General features: G+C 35.4%; 1 protein-coding gene across 1 annotated transcript in view; it reads right to left on the bottom strand.

The window, feature by feature from the left end:
* Positions 1-24,566, bottom strand: part of RSF1 (remodeling and spacing factor 1) — a 146,992-nt gene that overhangs the window by 14,029 nt on the left and 108,397 nt on the right. Inside the window, exons 6-11 of the mRNA XM_020915152.2 lie at positions 13,179-14,920; positions 11,226-11,432; positions 9,402-9,506; positions 8,080-8,159; positions 2,368-2,422; positions 1,207-1,316 (exon numbers count right to left, since the gene is read on the bottom strand). Coding sequence (XP_020770811.1) covers positions 1,207-1,316; positions 2,368-2,422; positions 8,080-8,159; positions 9,402-9,506; positions 11,226-11,432; positions 13,179-14,920 — 2,299 coding nt within the window. The remainder of the gene's footprint in view (positions 1-1,206; positions 1,317-2,367; positions 2,423-8,079; positions 8,160-9,401; positions 9,507-11,225; positions 11,433-13,178; positions 14,921-24,566) is intronic.

Here is a 24,566-nt window from a genome sequence, read left to right as displayed (position 1 = left end):
TAATCCCTATGGCTTTTATTGTGTGATTCTGCAACAATGGCAATTTTTAGGAATGTATTGGTTGTGTTATAGTAGAAGTAACTTTAACATTTGAACTTTTCATTACATTTTGACTTCACCAGTTATAATAATTTTATTTAAAAAAAGGTACCATTTCTTTTTCAGTCTTTCTTTTTTAAAAAAGAATAAGACAGACACCATTCCCATAAACATTAAGGATTTTACTCTTACTGATCTAATGCATTTTACAAGTTTTAACAGTAACAACAGAAACAACACAAGGGGAACTCTTTCATGATCACTGATGAAAGTTTATAAACAGGAAGCAAGCTCAAAGTTCTATAAAGTCAATTTTGCTTCTCATCTCCAGTTATTCAAGGACTTTTGTTGTTGTGTAACAATGGTCTAAAATAATTAAAATATCAGTTACTTATTATTTGAGTGAGACAGGGTGGTTCAGTAGAGAGAACACTAGATGAACAATTAGAAGATAGATTTTAGTCCAGGTTTAACTGCTAACAGTGACCATGGAGGAGTCTCTCTGTGGTGCATTTCTGAAGACAGATGGTAAACCAGACGGCATTAACTGAGTCTTTCAGTAGGCACTGACGGAGCACTATGCTAGCCGTAAACAACAGACGGATGCATAACACGGATATGGTACTTCCCTTCATGTTAACAGTGAAGTGTAGGAGAGAAATATTAATCAAAAAATAAAAATCACAGTAGTTACAACTACAGAAGTACTCTCAAGGAGAAGAACTGGTTGCTATGAGGGCGTATAATAGAGGGATTTGATTAAGAGAAGGTTGTTATTTAACAAGGTTAAAAAAATAGAAGGGAATTTCAAGGCAGAGTAATCAGTCTGTACAAAGGGACTGAAAAGACGCAGTGGCTAAGTTGAGAGTGAGGAAAAAACGTGGGTGAGGTGGGGCTGAGAGGCCAGGGCAGGGCGGACTGCGCAGGGCCTCTGCGCCTTGCTAAAGGCGCCAGCCCTTCCCCAGAGCTACAGAAATCGGGCAAAGTATGTCAGACAGAAGAGGACAGCATGGAGACATTTGGAAAAGATGATGTTGGCTGCTCTAAAATTCTGATTCTAAAGACAGTGAATAAGAAATATATATACAACTTCTAATGATTACTGTAATGGTAACAGCAAGGTTGTTTTAAAAACAGTTTCCACTCTTTCATTTCCAGATTTCATACCTGTAACTTATACACTTCCGTGTTCGTGTTGACCTCCTTTCAAGCAAGTTTGCTTTGGATTTTTTTGAATCTTTTTTCTTTTCTTCATGATCTTCAGAAAAATCTGGCTCCTGGTTTAAAAATAAAGTAAATATACAGGTTATTATGACAGAACAAAGTTCCTTGGAATTAATAGCTTTCTAAAGTCCATCTAGGCAGCACATATGAAAGGTTAAAAAAAAAAAAGTCAAATGGTCGCCTCAAAACTAACTAAACAGGGCAAGACTCAGTATAGAGATTAAAAATAATACTGGTGGATCAAAAGATGAAAATACTTCTGCATCAAACTTATGCTTTTGTGAGTTTATAGTTACCTCTTTTAAAACAATCATGATGAAGTCTACCTACTAATAACTAAAGTTAACACACATAAAATAGTCAATAGATATGCTGAATAAATGAAATACTGGATTTAGAAGAAGAAAGGGACATGGTGCTCCAGGAAAATAACTAACCAGACAGGTGCTTTCAGTGTGTGATTTAATTAAGCCTAGAATGAAACTGCATTTGAAATTAAGAAAATGTCTTCATTTCAGAAGAGATTGGGCGCGTTCAGGGTGGTATGGCCGTAGACTGTCTTCATTTCAAATGAAAACCATGTCACATATATTTTCACTCATGAGATACCTTTCTTAATTATAAATTAGATTAATAAATGCAAAACAATAATATCCCTTCAAATAAACCAAACTGTAAGAACACAAATTGGAGTTTCTGATAACCCCCAAAACTGGGAAATAAAAAACCAAATATCCCTGAACCATTTTTTAGTCACTTTACATAAATAGCACATAAAGAAGCTAAAAATAAATTACTCAATTTAGGGTAAAAAATCAGAACATAAACCCAATAGGGGTGAGCTGTAAACTTGGTTCAGATGTGATGTTACATTTTGGGGCTATCTGTACACACATAATTTCAATCATAAGGGAAATGGGTGATTTTTTGAAAGTGCTAAATTTCATTTTTAATAAAACTGGTATATTATATATTTATTTTTTTTTTTCCATTTATTAAACTGGTATATTATATATTTAAAACCACTCATATAACAAAGTAAGTTAAATTTTAGAACACTTTTGGCGGTCTTCTGTCTAAAAATACTATAAAGCAGAAACTTACTTGTGGAGGAATGATGTTTTCAATACTAATACCCACATACACCAAGCGTTCTTTCCTTTAAAGAAAAATGACAAAAGAAATAACAATGTAGCTTTGGAACATACTAATGCAATTATTTTTAATAGCATATAGGTAATTTCTCTGAATAGTCTAACTGGCTTAAAGGACTTCCTAGAGATATGAAATGTAAAACTTTTTTCTTTAAACTTCATTTTACTTCTCTTATACTGTATTCTTGCATTTCATGTTAATGTGGCTTGTTAAAATTTTTTAGAATACAAGTTTGTTTGACATGAACTATGAATCTGGACTATTTCTAAAGGTTGTTTTCACAATTTTCTATAAAACTACCCTGTACAGCGCTGACAGAGGGATATTAATAAATATTGTGTTAGTAAAAAAAAAAAGCATACAAAGTGAGATTTGCTAAAAGTAAAACTTATGAAAACATTACTAACATAGATAATACTAAAATTACAACTTTACAGTAATAGCAGAAGCTAGGTCATGAACATATTAGTTAATATCCATGAAACTTATAGTATTGGTATCTGTGGCAGGCACAAAACTTTCTAAAGGTATGAAAAGCTCAGTTACGGAAGTGATTGATACCAGGCAATATAAACCTTGTAAATGAAATAAACAAGGAAATTTGATGAGAAGAGCCATGCTGTGACTCACTGATGAAGTGATCAGATGAAATGCCAACTCTGATCTGACAAACTGTATCTTTGTTATGCTGGAAGTTCTCAGCAACACTGTATGTGAAAGATTCTCAGCCCATTCACTTCTTGTTTGCAGAGAAGAAAAGCAGCAACAGTTATACATCTCTGCACTATATAGGATGCTTACAAAAACAGATCTTCAAAGCCAGTTGAGACTTTTCCAGAAAATGTAGATTTATGAACACTAAAGATACTTCCAGAGTTTCCCTTCAAAGAAACCTTTGTTCATCTTAATTCAAAAAGTTTTACACCAAAAATTGCTGTATATAACAGTAGTTTTCTCTGGTTTTCTGACAGTTAATTCCATTCAACAAGGACAACTGAGCTCTTGCATACACATACCACTGTATGTTCTATTAAACAGAAACATAATAGTAACCACTCTTCTACCATTTGTGATGCCCTACATAGGACATTAATAATCCAGTTGTGTAGGTTCTTTAGAACATAGCCTTTACTGCCCTATAAACTCTGGGCCCTTCTAACAAGAATTTTATAGTCTTTTTAGAGACAGGTTATGAAGCTCTTAGGCTTCCCAGGTGGTGCCAGTGGTAAAGAACCCAACTGCCAATGCAGGACATGCCTGAGACAAGGATTCAGCCCCTGGGCCTGAAAGACCCCTGGAGGACAGCACAGCCGCTCCCTCCAGTGCTCTTGCCTGGAGGAGCCCACGGACAGAGGAGCCTGGCGGGCTACAGTTCACAGAGTCGCAGAAGTGGGACACAACTCAAACAACTTAGTACACATGTATGAAGCTATTAAACAAAAACTGGCATAGAAAAATAATAAAATTATTTTAATCAAGACCCATTTTTAAAAAAACAGCACAAGTTAGTGAACTAAAAACTAGGAAAGGAAGAACAGTACTAGCTGAATGTAACAGGGAGGGCTACATGGATAAGTTAAAACTTAAGCTGTTATTAAAAATGCCTGACATGTTTCTAACCAAGTTTGTTGTGATATCAACTTCCTCTTTTATACTGCAAAAGCTTTATTTTCACTTGACCATTATTTCTCTTCTCAACTCAATGGAAAAAACATAGTCATGCTGCAGGTTAGGTCATGATTTACGTCAGACTTGGAAATCCAAAGGTAAATAAGACATGGTTTTGCCCTCCCAATTATTTAACAACTGACTGTACTCCATTATGAACAGGTATAATGGAACTGTGAAAAAAGAACAGATTTTTGTCTAAAGAGCTGAGAAATTTGGAAAGACATTAAATAGGTGGTAATATTAATATCTGAGTAAGATCTTAAAGATAGGTATGATTTCTCCTCAAAGCATTTTCTTGCTCAGTAACCTTACAAAGAGTCGGACCCGACTGAGAGACTGAACTGAACTGAACTGAATCTTATGGAAAGTTACACCTTCCATTCCATCTCACCACATAGCTCAATGATCATATTGGGCTCAGACCTTATTATGACCACACGCCTTCTAAGATTTCCATTTCAAGGAACCTGTTTTCTGGTTTCTACTGACTCACTTTCCAGCTGACTCCCTCTGGTACACTGATGCTGACAACTCCCTGACTCCAGGGGAGCCTCCATCCATTGACCCTACTCTCTAGTCACTGTTTGGCACTCCCTTTGTATCCTTACTTTCCCCCTTACCTGGCTTAGACTTCACGGTCCATCATTATAAATACTCCTTTGCATACACTTTCAAATTCCTTGTCTTTTTCTCTCCTTCCCTCTGCTACATTACCTGGAAAATGCCAACCCTGATTAAATCCAACTCTGTGCTAGCAAAGCACTAGTAACAGTACTCTGGAAGTACAGAGCTATTTGAATTCCCAATAATTTCTGGCACCCAGTCCTGGAAGGGATGTTTACACATCAGTTGCATGGATTTCTGAAACATGGGACATCAAAAAGCATCCCAGTTCCAGTTCTATAGACAGTTGCTGGCTAGTTACTAATTACTCACTGACACATCTTTCTTTTTCGTCATGCCAGAGCCATATACTATATATCTCATTTTGATTACACTGCCTAGCATAAAGTTAGGTGCTCAATAAATGTTCAATATATGTTGACTAAAAGCACAAACAAGGGAAAAGATGCTGTAGCACTATGACACAGAGAGTAAGCAAGGCTCCAAGTTGTTAGGATGAATGCTACAGAAATTGTTGCACAGATCTGAAACTGGATGAAAAAAAAATGCACACTATTTAGATGAAGTCCCCTGGAATTTACAGTTAATGTATTATTTACTTTAGAAACACGTATTTTGCTATTTAGAGCTTCTAATATAAACATACATTAGGAGCTATAAATAATGAAGGCTATGTTAAACAGATTCTGGGGGAAAATTAGCAAACAACAGTAACAATTCGGTTAACCTGCCATGTCAGAATGGTCTCTCAAATAGGATTTAGTGTGTGATCTAAAGGCACACACAATTACAGATGTCCTCTTAAAGGACAACATTTAAGTAAAGAGAAAATTCATTTCAAATGTATGACAAAAACCACTGCAATGTTGTAAAGTAATTAGCTTCCAACTAATAAAAATAAATGGGGAAAAAAAAAAACCCAAAAAAACATTTAAGTAGAGAGGATTATCAAGAAGAGAAAAGAAACTGGATGAACTAGAAAATGGGAGACCAACAGTGTAAACAAATATTGTGGCACATTTTAACATAAATTTCTAAAATTTAAAGTATTTCTTAACTACAGCAACATATCCTAAAGTATAGGAGGCAAAAGTAAATGCTCACCGACCGATCTTTCCACATATAAACCCGACAAGCATCATAGGCTTCCAAAGGACAAACAGATACAATGTGAGTATGAGACAAATTCTTAGTGGTTTACATTCTTGGCTTTTAGAAAGAATCCATTTTCTTCCGTGTCCTTAAAGAGTAAGCCTATTAGCTATCTACAATGTTATGTCAGATCAGCTTCAGAACATGAGAAAACTGCTCATTTCTCAGAAGGGCAGGTAGATTTCAAGAAGACTGAGTCCAATTTTAAATTATGACTTAAGACTAATTTGAAGCATCTTTAATTTGATCTCTTCCCGTGTCAAAAATTAGTGTGTTTAGTCATTCAGTCATGTCTGACTCATTTCAACCCCATGGACTATAGCCCACCAGGCTCCTCGGATGGGGAATTCTCCAGGCAAGAATACTGGAGTGGGTTGCCATTCCATTCTCCAGGGGATCTTCCCAACCCAGGGATCAAACCCAGGCTTCCCCCATTGCAGGTAGATTCTTTACCATCTGAGCCACCAGGGAAGCCCATCAAAAATTAAGACAGGAGCAATTTGCACATCAAAATAGTCTTAATAACTGTATATAGGACTATCAGTAAGAGTTCCTAAATATAAAAGTATTTTAGACAACTGATTAACCCAGGTCCCCTGCATTAGAAGCATTGAGTCTTAACTACTGGACCGCCAGGGAAGTCCTTGAACCCATTTTTAATGTTCACCTTTGCAGAGTAATGTGTGTGGATTATGGAATGAGCAGACTGCCTGAAGGCAAACTAAATTTTTCAGGGTAATACTATGTGATAGCAGTAAAAGTTAGGGTTAGGGAAAGTAGCAACAAATGAAAGAGACACTGCTTAGATTTTTCTCACATTATGAATACATGGGCATCAAGTCCTACTGATTAAGACCATGAAAATTCTCTTCAACCTCTCTACTTTATTATCATGATGACTGATCTAGTTCAGGCCTCACTGACTCCCAGAGACTTTATTCCAATGGCCTTAATGCTAATTCCTCCTTCTTGCTGTTACCAGGGTATTTTTTTCTGAAATAAACGTCTGATTATGCATATCTCTCCTTTGATGGCTTTCCCACTGCCTCTAGAGAATAATTCAGATTTCCTAGCCAGTTATGCAAAGCTGGCCACAATCTGGCCTCAGTTTCCTTTTTAGCTTCATCCCCCACCACTCTTCCTCTCACAGTCACACTCTGTGCGTTTATTGTGCTCTTTGCCTGAAATATCCTTTCTCTGCATGTCAGTCTGTATAACCTCTAGTTACATTCCAAGGACTTCCCTGATAATCCAAGCTCTTGGAGAACTACAGTGCCCCTCCACAATGTTCCAATATTGCTCTAAATGTACCGCAATTTGTCTACTTATTTGCATCACTGGTTCATATGTAGAAGATAAGCTCCAGGTAAGTAAGAGCTTTGTTTTATTCACCTTTTCTCTTCAATTTGGAACAAGATAGGAAAGAATGAATGTTTAGCAACAGACTAATCAAAAAAGGTACATAAAATTATCAATAAATATGAACTTACCGTCTTGATTATGAGCTCCTGTAAAGATTAAGCTCAACTCCAATCTTACCTCCTCCAAGGAGCCTTCTTCTAACCACTGCAATGGTCTGTCTGCTTTAGACCATACTGCAGGGGCATATTGGAAAGGGAACCATTGCTTACAGTCAGTAAGCTCTTTATTTCACCAATGCTAATTCTACCCACCCAAAGAGATGCCATGGGAAACTAAACTGTAGACCAATTCTTTGTGTTTTCTTGAACTCCCTACATATTTAGATACATATCCTCCACAATACTTGGGCCAATACTTATTCAGAGTAGGTTATGACAGAAACTTTAGATCAGGGACTGGCAAACTTCCTGTAAAAGGACAGATAATATATTAGGCTTGGGTAATATCGTCTCTGTTGCAACTACTCAACTCTGTAGCTGTCGTGCAAAAGCAGTCACAGATAACATATAAACAATGAGCATGGCAAAGGTTATTTACGAACAATGAAATCAGAATATGTAATTTTGATGTGCCATGAAATATGACTTTTGTTTTGATTTTTTTTCTAATCATTTAAAAACAACAAAAAAAGACCCAATCTTAGGTGGCAATACGAAAACAGGAAGTGGGCCACACTTGGCCCACAAGTAAGAGTTTACCAATCCCTGCTTTATACAGACACATTAGTCTATACTGGAAGATAATTCTGATGTCAAATTCCCAAGTGAAACATTAATACACATATCAAAGTACCTGCGTTCAGCACGCTCCTTCTTCTTTAAGGCAACATCCAAATCTTGCAATTGTTCTTCTAATTTTTCGCACAGTAGTTTCTGAAAACATAAAACAAATGAGTGTCATCTTAAACACTTTTCCACAATCACTTATCTCTTGCCTATTAGCTAAAGCTGCAGTGCTAAGACAGCTAATAAGGGGCCACAGAGAAAACAGTGACATGTTCCTTGTATTTAATTAAATAAAGAATGCCACTTCAGTTCATCCACTGAACTGAAGATGAGCAGGGTATCTTTGAAGTAACACACACGTTAAAGAAACTTACAGCTTTGTCAAGAAACATATTCTATGCCTATCTTGCTGGCAGTAATTAATGTTTAAAATAACATTTGGTTCAACATATATACATGACAGTGATTAAAAAAAACTTTATAAATATCAAGGCATTTTTAAGGAAGAATGTTACATATACAACAAAATATAATGGTATCAATCACTTTTTTTTTAAGAGAATGGAAAAAAAATTTACAAAATCATGCCAAATGGTTACTGGGTCAAAATAGAGCTGAAGAATATAATTGTTAGAGTGACGCTAAGTCAAATAATTCCACTTAACTAAAAAAATGCAATAAAGACCACCATCTCTTAGGGATTTTTTTTTGAGTCATGCCGCACAGCTGTGGCATCTTAGTTCCCGGCCCAGGGATTGAACCCATGCCTTCTGCAGTGGAAGCAGAGTCCAAACCACTGGACCATCAGGGAATTCTCAAATTTTAAAGCAAAATGAGACTGGGCTTGTGAGAGAAAGGACCTTTTGAATAAAAAAATATTCTGCTCTTCAGGTTTTAAAAGAAATCCACCGAATCACGACATGAGAGAAACAGAATCCAAGATTCTATTCATAGTACCATCATAATGGTCCATAATTTATAACATCATCTATAAAACTGAAAAAAAGAAGGTAGGCAGAAATGAAAAAGAGGATGAAACGAAGGGATAAACAATAGGAAGAAACTTATCTCTTCCCTTGTATCTTATCCTCAAGGAGGGGAGAGGTGGTTGTGCCTTTAACAAATGTGAGAAAAAATAAACCAGAGATTCTAATTTTTTAAAAACAAGAGGTCCTTTGAGAATTGCTTTGGGAAAAAATAAAGGGAAGACCTATAAGATACTAATAAAAGGTAGTTTTTAATAAACAGCTTCTACTTTTATAGAAATTTAAAGAAGAGATAAACAATATCTATAAACTGATGATTAAAATGTTTAGCGGCTGTCAAGAAATATTAATTTGAATATAAAAGCAGAGACTGGAAAACCAGAATTGTGCTGGGTTGTCATACATGCTGGCAAGGGGGACAGAACCATTCTCCATCTGGAATAATCATTAGAGGAGGGCGAAGGCAGGCAGTGTGGTATCCACTGTCACAAGAGTCACACAGAAGGATCTGAAATAAACCACAGATTAATGTCAATCTCTCTATGGGTAATATTCAATAACACAAGTTAAAATAAAGACATTTCTTAACCACTGGGCCATCAAGGAAGTTCCCAAGAAGCATGTCTAATCCAGCATCATTCCCCTGCATATCTCATTTCCCTGCCACTCAACACACAACAGTGGCTTGGGATTTTTATTTGAAGATTATCCTGAAATATCCAGCATATGAAATTAAACCACATTTCAGATCTTCAGTTTCCAATGTCATTCTCTGTGGCACAGTAACCAGCAAATGGGATTTTCAGAGCAGTTACTAGACAATCGAATAAAAATCCTACGTATGTTCTAAGAAAGGTGCAACTTTCTCCACCTCCTGGATGTCATTTCTGCTTGCTTCATTTTACTTCTCAATTCTTCACACTTCTTTGCCATTGTCATCTATTACCACCTAGTGTGTGCCTAGTCACGCCGTTGTGTCGGACTCTGTGTGACCCAGAGGACTGTAGCCCGCCAGGCTCCTCTGTTCCTAGGGATTCTCCAGAATACTGCAATGGGTTGCCATGCCCTCCTTAGTCAAAATGCATTCTTTCAATTAAAAAAAAAATTAGGAAATGGTAGGAAAACAATACAAATGTTGATTTTTACTTGATTTAGAGGGCAGAAAAGACCACTATCATAATTCTTCTCTTTGCCTTTCTCCACTTAAAAATCTTGACTTAATTTTTACAGTTTGAAGATCATAAAAATATTCAGAAGGATCTTCTCAGTGTAATTTTGACATCTGTTTTTTTCAGAGCTGTATCTTTTCCTTAAACCCTTTGAAACTACTGAGATATGATAAACTTCACTGATTAATTTAGTTTCCAGATAGGATTTTCACATTTAGGAGGAAAACTGCAAGTTAAACCACAAATAGCTTTACCTCAGCACACAACAAGTATCAGGAGCTGTGCTGAGCAACTTTACATAACTTGTATCTGCTCTATACAACTCTACCTATGTGGAAGCATCTTTATGTCTCTTATAGCTAGAGCTTGCTTTCAAAGTCCAATCTATTCAAAACAGAACAGCTGGGCATAACAAGAGTGCTTCTTCAACAGGTTCTTTAGAAAGCACTCATAAACTGCAAAAATATATATGTAGGTCAGGAACTGGGTTTTCTGATTTAGGCAATCTCTGAAGAACTTACTTTCCAAATAAGAAAGTTCCATGTAAATCTGTCACTATTTTTCTGAATATATGTGGTCTATAATTATCCTCTTAATTTTTTTTTAGAACTACCCATTTCTAAAGTTTAAGGCCCTACTGGGTTACTACTTGACTTTATTTACATGTTTTTACAGAAAAGCAACAAGCCCTTCAGGTCTTACTTATTTGAAGCTGCCACTTCAGAAATATCATTATAAAGTAACTTAAAGGGAAAGAACAACATTTTAAAGAAAAAACAAAACAAAAAACAGAATAGGAATATTTGAATAAACTAACTGATCTGTGAGAAGACACTAACAGCGCATGCTTAAGTGGAGGAAACATCATTACAAAGCCAGGTAAGAATGAAAGCAAGATCCTGATCCTCCCTAGAATTAGGTTATTATCTGAGAATAGAAATAAGGGATTTTGCACACAAAAAATTGAAATCATCATCAAACCCAGATAAGTTAAACTGTTTCAGACAAGCACAGCATGGCAATAATCTGAATTCTGTCCATACAGATCAGGCACGCACTAGTTCAGGATGGTTTGGAAGGCCACATTTTTTGCATGGTTCATCATCATCTGCCAGGATGGCTTCTTCACTTTCCTTTTCTTCCTCCTCTTCTGAAGCTGCAGATGACTTTTCACTGTCAGACCCCTCACTTTCATCATTGCTGGAATATTTCCACCTGCCACGGGTTCGAGAGCCAGTCCATCGAACTTTGCCTTTGGGCTTTACCTTGTATAAAATAAAAGATTAGGACAATTTGATGTAATAGCAATGTAAAAAAAAAAAAAAAAAAACACACTTCTGATTACATATGCATTGTGCAATATTTAGTGAATATACAAAGAAGAAAAGAAAAATTACTGTAGTTTCATCAACAGATATACTTACTATTAAATTTTGGTATGTATTTCCATTATTTTTTTCTACTTTTTGGGAGGGGAGAATTATAATGAACATTCTATCTTATTAAATATTTGCCCTAGTGATAAAATATTCTAACATCGTGTGTGAGTATGTGTGTGTGTGTGTGTGTGTGTATTTTAGATACATGTAATATGCCATCACATAGCTATATCTAATCCACAACTACACAGACATTTAGGTAGTTTTCCATTTTTTCACCTTCATAAACAATGTATCCTTGCAAATATGAAATTTTTACACAAACCTCTGTGGTTAGGATAAATTCCTGGAAGAGGATTCTGGGTCAAAGGTCATGCACTTTTCAAAGGCTCTATAACTGAACACTGACTATATTCTCACACATTGTTATATTAAAAGTTTATTTCTCATATCAGAGAAATGGATCAGAACTGCACAGAAATTTCTGACAAACTCAAAAAATATATTATTCAGAGACTAACGTTATAATGTTGGGAACTGCTTTCTACTGGTCGGCTTCACAATATTTTATGTCATATTTCAGTTCATTCCTACAGTTTAAGTCCTCATCAAAGACCAAAATAACTCTAACAGGAGGAAATTTTTTAAAATAAAAATTTAGTATTTAAAGGAACTAAGGACCACTTACAATTAAGAACAATGTTATCACTTAAATAAATCAAAACCAAAAGGAGCACTTTTTAAAAAAAAGTAGCACTTTAATTATAACAAATTCTCCATAGGCTAGCTAAAGACTTGTACAAGATTTTGCTTAAAATAAGAGGCTCATAGAAGAAGAAAAAACATTCTGGCTCTAAGACTAAAAATTGAAATGGGGAAACAGGCGCTCTCAAACACTGGCAATGAGAGGGTACATTAATGGGGCCTTTTCAGAAAGTAAAGAAGCAAAAGCTACCAAAACTTAAAATACATATGTCCCTTGACCCAGTAATTCCAATTCTAGGATTCTATTCTAAAGAAATACTCACTCATGTCCAAAAGGATCTTCAATGCAGCATTGCCTGTAACAGTGAAAAATTGGAAACAACCTAAATGTCAATCAATCGGGGGGTAGTTAAATAAGCTGAGGCACATCCACACTACGGAACACTATGTGGCCATCAAGAACTGAAAGCAGACTCTATCTACTGATACAGAAAGCGTTCAGACACACGTGGTTAAGTGAAAAACTCACAGAAAAATGAATTTATCTTTTAAGTGCATGGGAAATATTTACACACACAGACATGAATATATGGAAAAAAGAATGAAGGAGATGCAGCCCAAACCGTTAATGGTGTTTGTTTCATTCTTCAAATGTTACAAGTTAGGTATTACTTGTAGAACTTACGAACAGAATGTATTTCTATACTGCCTATAACAGAGAAAAAGTTTAAAAGATGATAAAGTCTGAAATTTAATGTCTGGAGATAACGTAATAAGACATCTCAGATATAGGAAGAAAGGCTTTCGTTGTTGTTGTTGCTGTTTTATCTTTGAATGAGTTGTTTTAGCCAAAAGCAAAAAGCTATGAACACTTAAAAGTCAAATATTTCTAATAAAAACTAAAGCTCAGAGTAGGAGAAATTTTACCTTGGTTACTTTAGAATTTGTATCCTTCTCTGCTTTTTTCAAATTTTCTTTTTTGTCTGTCTTTTGCAAAGCTGCTGACTCTTCTTCTACTTCATCTTCTTCCCCTCTTTTTTTATCAGCTTTCTGATCTCTGATTTCAGCCACTTTTGCTGTGGGTCTAGATATTCTTGGAGACCTCCTCAAAGTACGACCAACATTTTTCTCTTCTTCCTTTTCAGTCTTCTCTTGCTTGGTTTCTGGCTCTAAAATTTTGGGAGGAGAATCTGACTTCTTTTTCCGACTAGATATCCTAATTGTTAATTTGATGCCTTCTTTCTGCCTTTCTGAGGTTATCTCTGTGTTTTCTGAGCCAGTGTTTTCTTCTTCAGGAATCAACTTATATTTCAATTTGCTTTTTTGCATAGAACCCTTTGTCTCAGAAGAATCACTTGTGCCAGAGGTCTGGGCATTGTCCAGATTATCCACTTCTACCTTTGTTGATTCAGAATCTACTTTTAAAATTTCTGGGTCTACTTTCTCCAGGGACTGACCTTCAAGTGAACTTGTATTCTGACACTCAACTTCAGAGGCTAGTTTCTCACAGTGGACAGTCACGTTAGATGACGGATAAGTTTCAGCTGCCTCTGGAGACCCGGCCTTTATTGATTCTACAGTTGTCTTTGGAACCTCCTCCGGTATTGGACTCAATCTTTGTGTGTCCTTATCAAGAAAAGTCTTTTTGGACTTTTCAAGACACTCGAGGACTGGTGGGCGCTTATCCTTCTTACTTTTGGGAGACTTCTCTTCAACTCTCATACTATAGGATTCACTGGTAGATAAAGCAGTTTTTAAAGAGAGATCCTTTCCTATGTCAGCAGTCTCAAGAGAGGTTTCCATTTCTGAAGGACCGGTTTCCTCTATGTGCTCTTTCTGACTCTGGGTCTCTAAGACTGATATTGAATTATCTGTATCTTTCCCTAAAGGGACCACTTCTTTCTCAAGATCACCTATTTTTACACTCGCAATGACAGAATTTACAGACTCTGCTCCGTTTCCCTCCATGATGACACTTCTATCCTTAGAGGGGCTGCAACTATCTTCCTTTGTATCATAAAACTTTGTCTCCATCTGTTCTGTCTTAAAATGTGGAGTTACCTTTTCATCACTAACTTCTCCATTTACCAGCTGTTTCCCTTCATGACCCAAAGCAGTGATTGTAGAGATCCTTTTACAAGTCTCTTCCTCTTGTTTGATTTCATCTTTCAAAAACTCTTTTGTTGGAGTAACTGATTTACACAAAGGTCCTTTGATTGGACTATCAAAATCATCACTCAGTTTAATTTCTCGTTTTTTTAGTGGAATCTTGGCCTGCTGGTCATTTTTAAGTTTCTCGGTTTCTTCAGTAGACTTTTCAGTAATTTCTTGAGAAGATTTAACATTGCCAACAAAGTCTAGCCTCTCAGGCTCTAACTTCTCCATACTACCTTTGATATCTCTAGAATCTGCTTTACATTCTTTCATTTCCACTTTTACAGGTTTGACATTTTCCTTGAAGGAATCACTTTCTTCTTTGATAATCTTTTTTTCTTCGCTTTCTGGCAAAGGTTTTTCTAGCTTCACTATGACTGGCAGTTTTACAAGTTCCTTTTCATCTTCTTTTTCTATTTTCACAGTAGTCTCTTCCAGAGCACTGGGTGTAGAACATTTTTCTGAATCTATTGGCCGCTCTTCACTTTTCGTCTTTGCACTTCCTTTCTGTTCCTCTAAAAATAAGAAAAAGTTTACATGAATCTAAGCATTCAAGATTATAAAATGTATAAGGCATAACATAAAATATATTTCCATTTGAAGTTTCTTTCTTAGAAGAGGTGGCTTTTGTCACGGGACATTTGACAATAAAAGATGAAATCAGACAGTAAAGAAAATACCAAACTCTGAAGTACAACTTTTAGATATTAAAAAACTGTTATTTAGAAAGACAGATTTCTGCTTTATACTTTTAACTTCAATGCTCTCAATGAAATACAAATATTTATACAGCTCAAATAAATTATTCAAGCTCAAGTGATGGCTCAAAGCTATGAAACTAAGAATACATATGAAACTAAGAATAAAACATTTCCAAAAGACCATATTTGTTTTAAAAACTGACAACTGTTCTCTACAAGTTATAGAGCACTTCATTTCATTGAGGAAACATGAAAAAGGCAGTGCGGAAATGTTTTATGCTTTAATCAGGTTACAAAAGTAACAATTCTGTACAGAAAGTGGAAAATGTGCCCACAATCTGAATACCTACAATTAGTATTTTATTTGAGAATACTTCTTCTAGTTTTATGTATTTTTGACAAAGTTGGAATCATGCTGCCCCATTTTCCTCACTGAAACATTAGCATTTTCTTACGACATGAGATGTCTTCAGAGAATTGTACTTAACTGTGTTAACACTCCTTAATGTGATTATATTACAATTTACTTTATCAAATGCCATTAATAAACATTTTAGAATTTAATATATTACAAAGAAACTATGTTTTCCTGTTAACTCCTCTTTTTACCTTATTTGCTATATATTTACAACTTTTACAGAGTACCTAACTATGCAAATTTAAGTATAATGAAAGTCGTATTTAGTAAATAACATAATCTTTGAATGAGATTACAGACAAGGCATATATGTTTTAAACTTGTGCTAAGGAAATCTGAGCCATGTTTTCAGAATTCATTAAGTACTAATTTTACCTATATTTCCCTCACGCTACCCTTGCAATGGGAAAACTTTGATTTTAAATGAAGTTTTACCAAGATAGGAATTAAAAACTTTTTTCTGAACAGATTCCTGCCAAGCTGATAGAGCAGACAGTTTCAAAGTTTTTATGGAAATAAAATGTAATGGAGAGAAGTGAGATAAAGACTTCTTTAAACTAAGAATTCAGTATTACTTTTAAGAAGTATTTTTATTACAAATCACCCATTTTGTTTATGTTCAATCATAACTGCAAGTAAAAAAATTCAAGAACTGCTGAAAACCACTGAGAACCTGAAATTAAGAGTACTGTTCCACCCTCTTTACATGGTCATACACTAATTTAAAAACATGTATGTCACTAGGAAAATTAAAGGCATGGCAGGAATTATCTAGTCTGAATGTCTTGTTTCCCACTTATTAAGTAGGTTCAGTAAATTCCTATGCGTTAACTCTGGTTAGTGTATCAGAAAATCTAAATCAAGAAATATCTTAGATAACGGTTAAAATACAGATTACCATCTTTATCAATAACTTTAGCTTAATACAAAGAGTATACAGAAATATAGAACACAATTTAATATTTTTAAAATATATTTGGTTCAAAAAGCAACTCAGGATCTCACTGAGACTCTCACCAAAGGCAAAATGAACACTGTGCTTTTGGGAAGGTGAATGATTAAGTCCTTTAAACTGATTCTGATCTGAGTAACAACATGACAAAATAAAATGAAGAGTAAGTAGCATTAGGTTGAGACTCCTAGGTTCAGTAATCTTAATTCAGCTTAGTGGTGTATCTCTGAATATCTTACAAACTCAGTGATCCTCACTTCTTCATGTACAACAAAGAAGCTGACTAAGTGACCTCAATAACTATTCTTCACTGACTTGTATTTCTCTTAGTCCCAAAATATTCAATATTTTTTTGGCTTAGCTCTTACAAGAGAAAAACATAACAACAATCACAACTGTAGCTCCTGTAGATCACATGGGTGTACCCCTAAAGCTGAAGACAGGAAAACCACGACATAAAATGAAACTTTAAGCACTATCATAATTGGTAAAAAGGTCATTTAGTTATATAAGCATTTTCAGCAAAGTTTTATCAGAAGCAAACTGTAAAGGAAGATGCAAATGAATTTAAGAGACATGAAATTTGAAGTAACAAAACTCAAGGAAAAATTCACCTCCAAAATCACAATGCAGAAGCAATGTTTCTTGACAAACCTGAAGGGATTCAACACAACTGTTAACCTATTCTGAGTTTCTAAAGCACATTCATTCATTTACTCAACAAATATTTACTAATCATCTATTATGTGCTCTCCCACCCGTCCCAACCAGAATCACTATATAATGAAACAATGAATGTTCATGTAAATTACAGTGAAGGACATTGCTAGTTGCCTATCTAGTATCTATTTTCTTTCTTACTACTAAAATTCTGATTTTGTTCAGGAAAGTACTTGCCTCTTCAGAAACCTTAAAGCTAAGGGTCATTTGAACCAGTTCTGGCCAATGAGACGCATAAAGAAATCTATTGGGTAAGACTTACAGGGTTCAGTTGACCTATGCCTTCTGCCCTTTCCCCTTCTTTCTGTCCAGAGTCTGCACACAATACCTGGAAAGGGAACAATCAAAGCCACATGCTAAGGATGGCAGACTAGGAAGGGTACTTGATGGCTTTATGGAGCTGCTTAACCAGACCTAGAGTGCTTACCACATGACTTTTTATTATAAGAAAAAAATTTACCTCACACGTGTCAGAATGGCCATCATCAAAAGGAATACAAATAACAAACGCTGGTGAGGATGTGAAGAAAAGGGAACTCTCATACGCTATTGGTGGCTAAGCAAATTGGTGCAGTCACTCTGGGAAACAGTATGGAGGTTTCTCAAAAAACTAAAAGTAGAAATACCATCTGTGCTCAGTTGTTCAGTCATGTCCAACTCTTTGCAACCCATGAACTGTAGCCCGCCAGGCTCCTCTGTCCATGAGATTATCCCGGCAAGAATACTGGAGTGGGTTGCCATTTCCTCCTCCAGGTGATCTTTCTGACCCGTGGACTGAACCCATGTCTCCTGCATTAGCAGGAGGATTCTTTACCACTGAGCCACCTGGGAGGCCCAGAAATATCTTATGACCCAGCAATTTCACTCCTGGGTATGTATCTGAAAGAAACAAAAGCATTAATCTGAAAAGACTCATGCACCCAATGTTCACAGCAGCACTATTTATAACTGCCAAGATACAGAAGCATCCTAAGTGTCCATCAACAGATGAAATGGATAGAACAGATCATAGTATAACATTGAAAAAAAAAAATGCTGTAAATATATGTAATGAATACTTAGCCATAAAAAGAATAAAAGTTTGCCATTTGCAGCAACATGGATGGACTTGGAGGGCATTATGCCAAATGAAGTCAGTCAGACAGAGGAAGACAAATACTGTATGATTATCCCTTACGTTGAATCTTAAAAATAATACAACAGACTACTGAATAAAACAAAGCAGCAGACTTGCAGATAGAACAAGTCAGTGTACCAGTGAAGGGGGGAAAGCAGGGTGGTACAACATAGGGATAGAGCAGAAAAAAAGTGTTATTATAGGATTATATGAAGCCATGTGTGTTAAACTTTGGAAAACTGTAAAGCACTACAGAATTTTAAAAATCTCTCAATTTGTTTTAAAAAAAGAAAAAAAATTCCATTTGAAAAAACATGTAGCCAAACACAACCCTGTCTGATTTCCTTTCCTTTTACTTTTACTTCCTACTACTTTTTCTTTCCCATACTCACCAAAATTAATCTATATCATTTAATATATATTGGGCTTGTCATCTATTCAGCGATAAGGAATAACTAATCTCTGATGCTCTGATTTCTTTATAATTCTTTTCTTGTAAGACAAGACTTGAGAAGTTTTAAAACAGCATAGTGATTTCAGATTCTGCTCAAATGTTATATACTTATAGTGAGTATAAATTAACATAAACACTGTAAAGAGCAAGTTGGAAATATCTACTCTAAAGCCTGAAGAAATATACTCTATACTTTAGCAATTCTACTCAAAGAAAGTAAACTTACATAAAACTGAACAGAAATATGTACATAAATATTTGCTGTAGCACTGATATAAAAGAGAAAAATGAGAAATAATATCTCTCAAACAGAAAAATGAATAATCACTACAGGGCAAACAAAAGAAATGAAATTTATAAAGATCAATATGGATAAATCTCAAAAACAGAAAGATGAGTGAAATAGCAATATGCTAAAGTACAGGTTGTATGATAGCATTTGTAGAAGTTATGAAATGCATAAAATAATGCTATATGTTGATGTGGCTACAAATATATTTAGCAAATTCACATGATTGTGGCACTGCTTGGAAAATAAGGGTAGGAGGAATGGAATGGAAAATGAAGGGAAAGGGAAATGTTTTACTGTTCTATAAGTTTTTAAAAATTAAAAGCAAATTTTAAAAATATTTAAGTATTTCATATTATCATCTGTTTATTTAAAATATTTCATTAAAAATTAAGATTATGAGCCAGAGAAAACTTAAATGCTCTCCTGCTACTTTACATATTGGCCAGCCATGAGACCTTGGGATAATTATCTTAATCTAAGTTTCTTTGGATTCTTTAAAACTGAAGTCAGAATACCTAACTCAAGGAACTGCGATGAAGGTTTTTTAAAAAATGGAGCCTGAAAACCACTTTACACAGTATAGTTTGGGAGCCATTATGATGATAATAATACATTATTTGCCTCCTTCTTACCACAATCTTTAGTCACATCAGAAAAGTCCCTTAAGCAATCATCATTTTTAACCAGTCAACATTGCCTAGAGGGCCATTTCTATTTTTCTTTACCTTCTCATTCATATTTTCCCATTTTGAAAAATGATTAAAATGTCAATTAACTAACTCCTAGGGTTGTTAATGATTACAGAAGGGTGCACTCAATGTTGGCATTGCTATTGTTACTTATTATTATATATGTTACTTGGAAAATCTTACATCTTTCAAGCTCAAATGCCACTAAATTTTAGTTTTACCTGAGTGTTTCCCCTACAAAGAATTAACCACTGTATCTTCTGCATTTGTGTCTTGCTTTACATAGGCTTTTATAGCATTACTTATTACCCAGAATTACAACTGTTGGTTTATAAATCTCTGCCTTACTAGTGTAATAAACACTACTCTGTGAAGAATCATGGATTATTACTTGGAGTAAGACACTCAAAAACACCTCCTGAATGTATTGAACCCAACTGAAATGGCAACAAATTCTAGACAAATGTTGATAAATTATATCAAAACATGTTAAGATGTAACCTTTATAAACAGAAAGTCTTTAGGGTAGATTATATGATAATATTTAATTTCAAATCCTTCAAAATTTATCTGACCAACTTACACAGTGAGATTTGGGAAGAACATAACATTTAACAGATGCTATATTGCATTGAAGAAAGATTTAACAAATATACTTATTTAAAAGAATAGTTAAAATACAAGAAAAAAACTAAAGGTCCTAGAAGAAAATAAGCCATGATATGATCAGAGAATTCACAAAAGATGAAATGTTCAAACTCTACTAGTAATCAAAGAAATGAAAATTTTAAAAGCAGCATGATTTTAATCAAACCAACCTGCAAAGTTTCTATTTATTGTAACATTCAAAGTTTCTAAAAATATGGAAAGAAATGTGTTCATACACTGGTGGTTTTAGAATAAACTAGCATAACCAGTCAATAATAAATATTTGTTAAGTGCTTGCTTCATACTTGGAACTTTATTCTTTAGAGTTTTTAAAGCCATGGGAAAGTTCTCAAAGAAGAATGGAAGTACAAAAGTAGGACACGGGGGACTTCCCTGGTGGCCCAGTGGTTAAGAACCCGCCTTACAACGCAAGGGATGCAGGTTTGATCCTAGGCTGGGGAACTAGGACCTCACATGCCGTGGAGAAACTAAGCCCTCAGGCTACAACAAAAGATGCCGAATGTCGTAAGGAAGACCCGAAGCGGCCAAATAAATACATAAATATATGTACTTTTAAAAGTAGGATATAAAACTGCATTTATCATATCAATTCTAATAAATAAACAAATCAGCAACTGTGCCTAAAATGAAGACTGGAAAGAAAGAGACCGTAGTGGTGCTGTGATTTGGTCATGTAACACTAATTTTTACTTTTTTGCTTTATACTTCCCCAAGTTTTCCACAGTGAACATGTACTATGTTTATAATCAGATAAATGATAAGCAATCCAACTTGGGTCACCATGCTTCCTGGTTTAACTAGGACTGAGGGGCTTTCTAGGACCTGGGACTTGCTGTGTTAAAACTGAGACAGACCTGGACAAATCAAGTATAGCTGGTTACACTATTCCCATTCTTGGCGCTCTGCTTAGTCACTCAGTTGTGTCTGACTCTTTGTGACCCTGTGGATGTAGCCCACCAGGCTCCTCTGTCCATGGGATTCTCCAGGCAAGAATACTGGAGTGGGTTGCCATGCCCTCCTCCAGGGGATCTTCCTAACCCAGGGATTGAACTCAGGTCTCCTGCACTGCAGGTGGATTTTTTACCATTTGAGCCCCAGGGAAGCCTAGTGAGTTGTCACTAAAACTACGTGTGTACATTTTAATTACATATGTCATTAAAACGACATACGTACATAACTTATTTTGTTTCTTCTTTAATATTGATTTATTTGCACCGGGTCTTTGTTGCAGCATGTGAAATCTAGCTCCCTGAAGAGGCACCGGACCTGGGGCCCAAGCATTGAGAGGAGTCTCAGTCATTGAACCACCAGAGAGGAAAGTTCCTGTACACAGCTCTTTTGAAAATGGTATTGCTAAGTATCTTTCGAACCATTTCTGCTCACTCAGTATATCAACCTGAGTAAAATACACTGAACATTTTGCAAGACGGTCAATTAGAGCCTAAGCAACAAACAATAGCAGAGCAACGCAACTCTAATCTTGTGTCATACATTCAAAATTAATTCACAATAAACAGGCACAACGCACGTACCATAAGCAGAGCTCTGTGTCCGCTACTGAGGATACAGAAAGGAAAACTCAATATCACTCAGTAACCTTACTGTACTTCTTCTAGCAACAGCTATTTCACTCCTTTTTACTCTCCTCAATACTCTAATCTTTCGGCCATGTCCCCATTTCCAGATGATCCTGTCTTCAATTTCAGACAGAAGTCGTGAGACAGAAGCTCTTTACATCATTAGACCTGTAAACCCATACCTGTTAAAAAAAGCAACACTATTTTAAGCTATGGCCAATCCTCCGACCTATAGTTTGATCCCATGCCCTCCAGCCTAAGAAGGAAGAGCTATTTTTTTTAACTGAAATGACTAAAGCCCTCACTTTTTTTTAAATTTATTTATTTTAATTGGAGGCTAATTACTAAACAATGTCACCATATCACTTGTTTTAATGTGATTTCATTGGCCGCAGTATGGAGAACAGAAGAAAATCAAGGACAGAAATAAGAACAGTTAGGAGATTATATCAAGAGAATAACAAAAGCTCTTTAAGGTCATGTCACCTTATTCAGATTAAAAGCTAAAATTCTCAATATACCTGCATGGCTTATTCTCTCAGATTCTTGAGTTCTTATTCAAGTATCACCTTTTCAGTGACTCCTTTTTTGACATCCCCCTTCCCAATCTAAAATTATACCACCTCTTCCCCCTAAATTATTCCACCTCCATAGCTCCCTGTTGTCATTTAACATACCAAGGATTTTATTCATTCATCTTCTTCATTATCTCCCTATACTACTACGTAAGCACCACAAAGGTTAAAATTTGATTGGTTTTGTTCACGGTTTTATTCCTAGTACCAAGAATAGTGTATGACACATAGCATGTCCTCAATAGACATTTACTGACTGAAAATGAATGAAATATTACAGGTGAAATATCACCCATACCTAAGAAAGGAATTTATTCTTGCCATTGAAGTTTTTCTTGGCAAAAGAATTTCACCATTTTTAAGACAATGACAGACTTCAGTTCCCAAAAGGGGCTCGAAATATTGAAATTATTATTTAAATCTTTTTATTTTATACTGGAATATAATTGATTTACAATGTTGTGTTAGATTGACAGCAAAGTGATTCATTAACACATATATACATGATCTAACTATTCTTTTTCAGACTATTTCCCATTTAGGTTATTACAGAATATTGAGTTCCCTAAGCTATACAATATGTCCCTTCTGATTATCTATTTTATATATGGTAATGTATATATGTTAATCCCAAACTCCTAATATATCCCCCACCCCCAGCCTTTCCCCTTTGTTAATCAGAAGCTTCTTTTTTGAGAATCTGTTTCTGTTTTTTAAGTAAGTTCATTTTTGCATTATTAAGAGTTCATATATAAGTGATAATCACATAGTATCTGTCCTTTTCTTTCTGACTTACTTCACTTAGGACGATAATCTCTAGGTCCATCCGTGTTGCTGTAAATTCCATTTTTCATTCTTTACTGTGGCTGAGTAATATTCCATTGTATACACTGCATCTTCATTTTTTTGTCAATGGGCATTCAGGGTTGCCTCTATGTCTCGACTATTGTAAATAGTGCTGCTATGAACATCAGGGTGCATGGATCTTTTTAAATAATGGTTTTCTCCTAAGATATGCCCAGGAGTGGGATTACTACATCAAATACTATTTTTTTTTTTATTTTTTTAAAGGAACCCCCATATTGTTCTCCATAGTAGCTGTACCAATTTACACTGTCACTAACAGTGCCAGAGTGTTCCCTTTTCTCCAAAACTTTCTCCAGCATTGTTTGATATTGAGCAGCACGAGCTATTTGTACAGGTAGAGATTAATCCCTCGTTAGCTGCCCATCTTTTGCAAATACTACTAGCCCCGCCCCATTCTGTGGGTTGTCTTTTCATTTTGTTTATGGCTTACTTTGCTGTGCAAAATCTTTAAGTTTAATTAGGTCCCATTTATTTTTGTTTTTCTTTTCTTTTTTCGGCCATGTTGGATGGCATGCAGGACCTTAGCTCCCTGATCAGGGACTGAATCTATGTTGCCCTGAGAGTGGAATCGCAGAGTCTTAACCACTCAACTGTCAAGGATGACCCTGTTTTTATTTTCACTACTCTAGAAGGTGGATCCAAATAAATAATGCTGTGATTTATGTCAAAAAGTGTCCTATTTTTTTCCCCCTAAGAGTTCTATATTATCTGGTCTTACATTAAGGTCTTTAATCCACCTTGATTTTATTTTCCTGTATGGTGTTAGGGAGTGTTCTAATTTCATTCTTTTTCACATAGCTGTTCAGTTTTCCCAGCACTACTCGTTGAAGACACGGTCTTTTCACCACTGTATATTCTCTCCTCCTTTTTTGTAGATTAATTGGCCATAGGTGCATGGGCTTATTTCTGAGTTTTCTATCCTGTCCCTTTGATCTATATTTCTGGTTTTGTGCCAGTACCACACAACTTTTCTGACTGCAGCTTTATAGGATAGTCTGCTATCAGGGAGCCTGATACACCCAGCTCCATTAGGCAAAGATTGCTTTGTCTACTTGAGGTGTTTTATGTTTCTAGACAAATTTAAAAAAATTTTTTGTTCCAATTGTTAAAAATGTCATTGGTAACTTGAC

The sequence above is a fragment of the Odocoileus virginianus genome, chromosome 28 (assembly GCF_023699985.2).
Source record: "Odocoileus virginianus isolate 20LAN1187 ecotype Illinois chromosome 28, Ovbor_1.2, whole genome shotgun sequence".
NCBI lineage: Eukaryota > Metazoa > Chordata > Mammalia > Artiodactyla > Cervidae > Odocoileus > Odocoileus virginianus.
The sequence above is the reverse complement of the archived record's forward strand: the minus strand, read 5'-3'. Positions and strand labels throughout refer to the sequence as shown.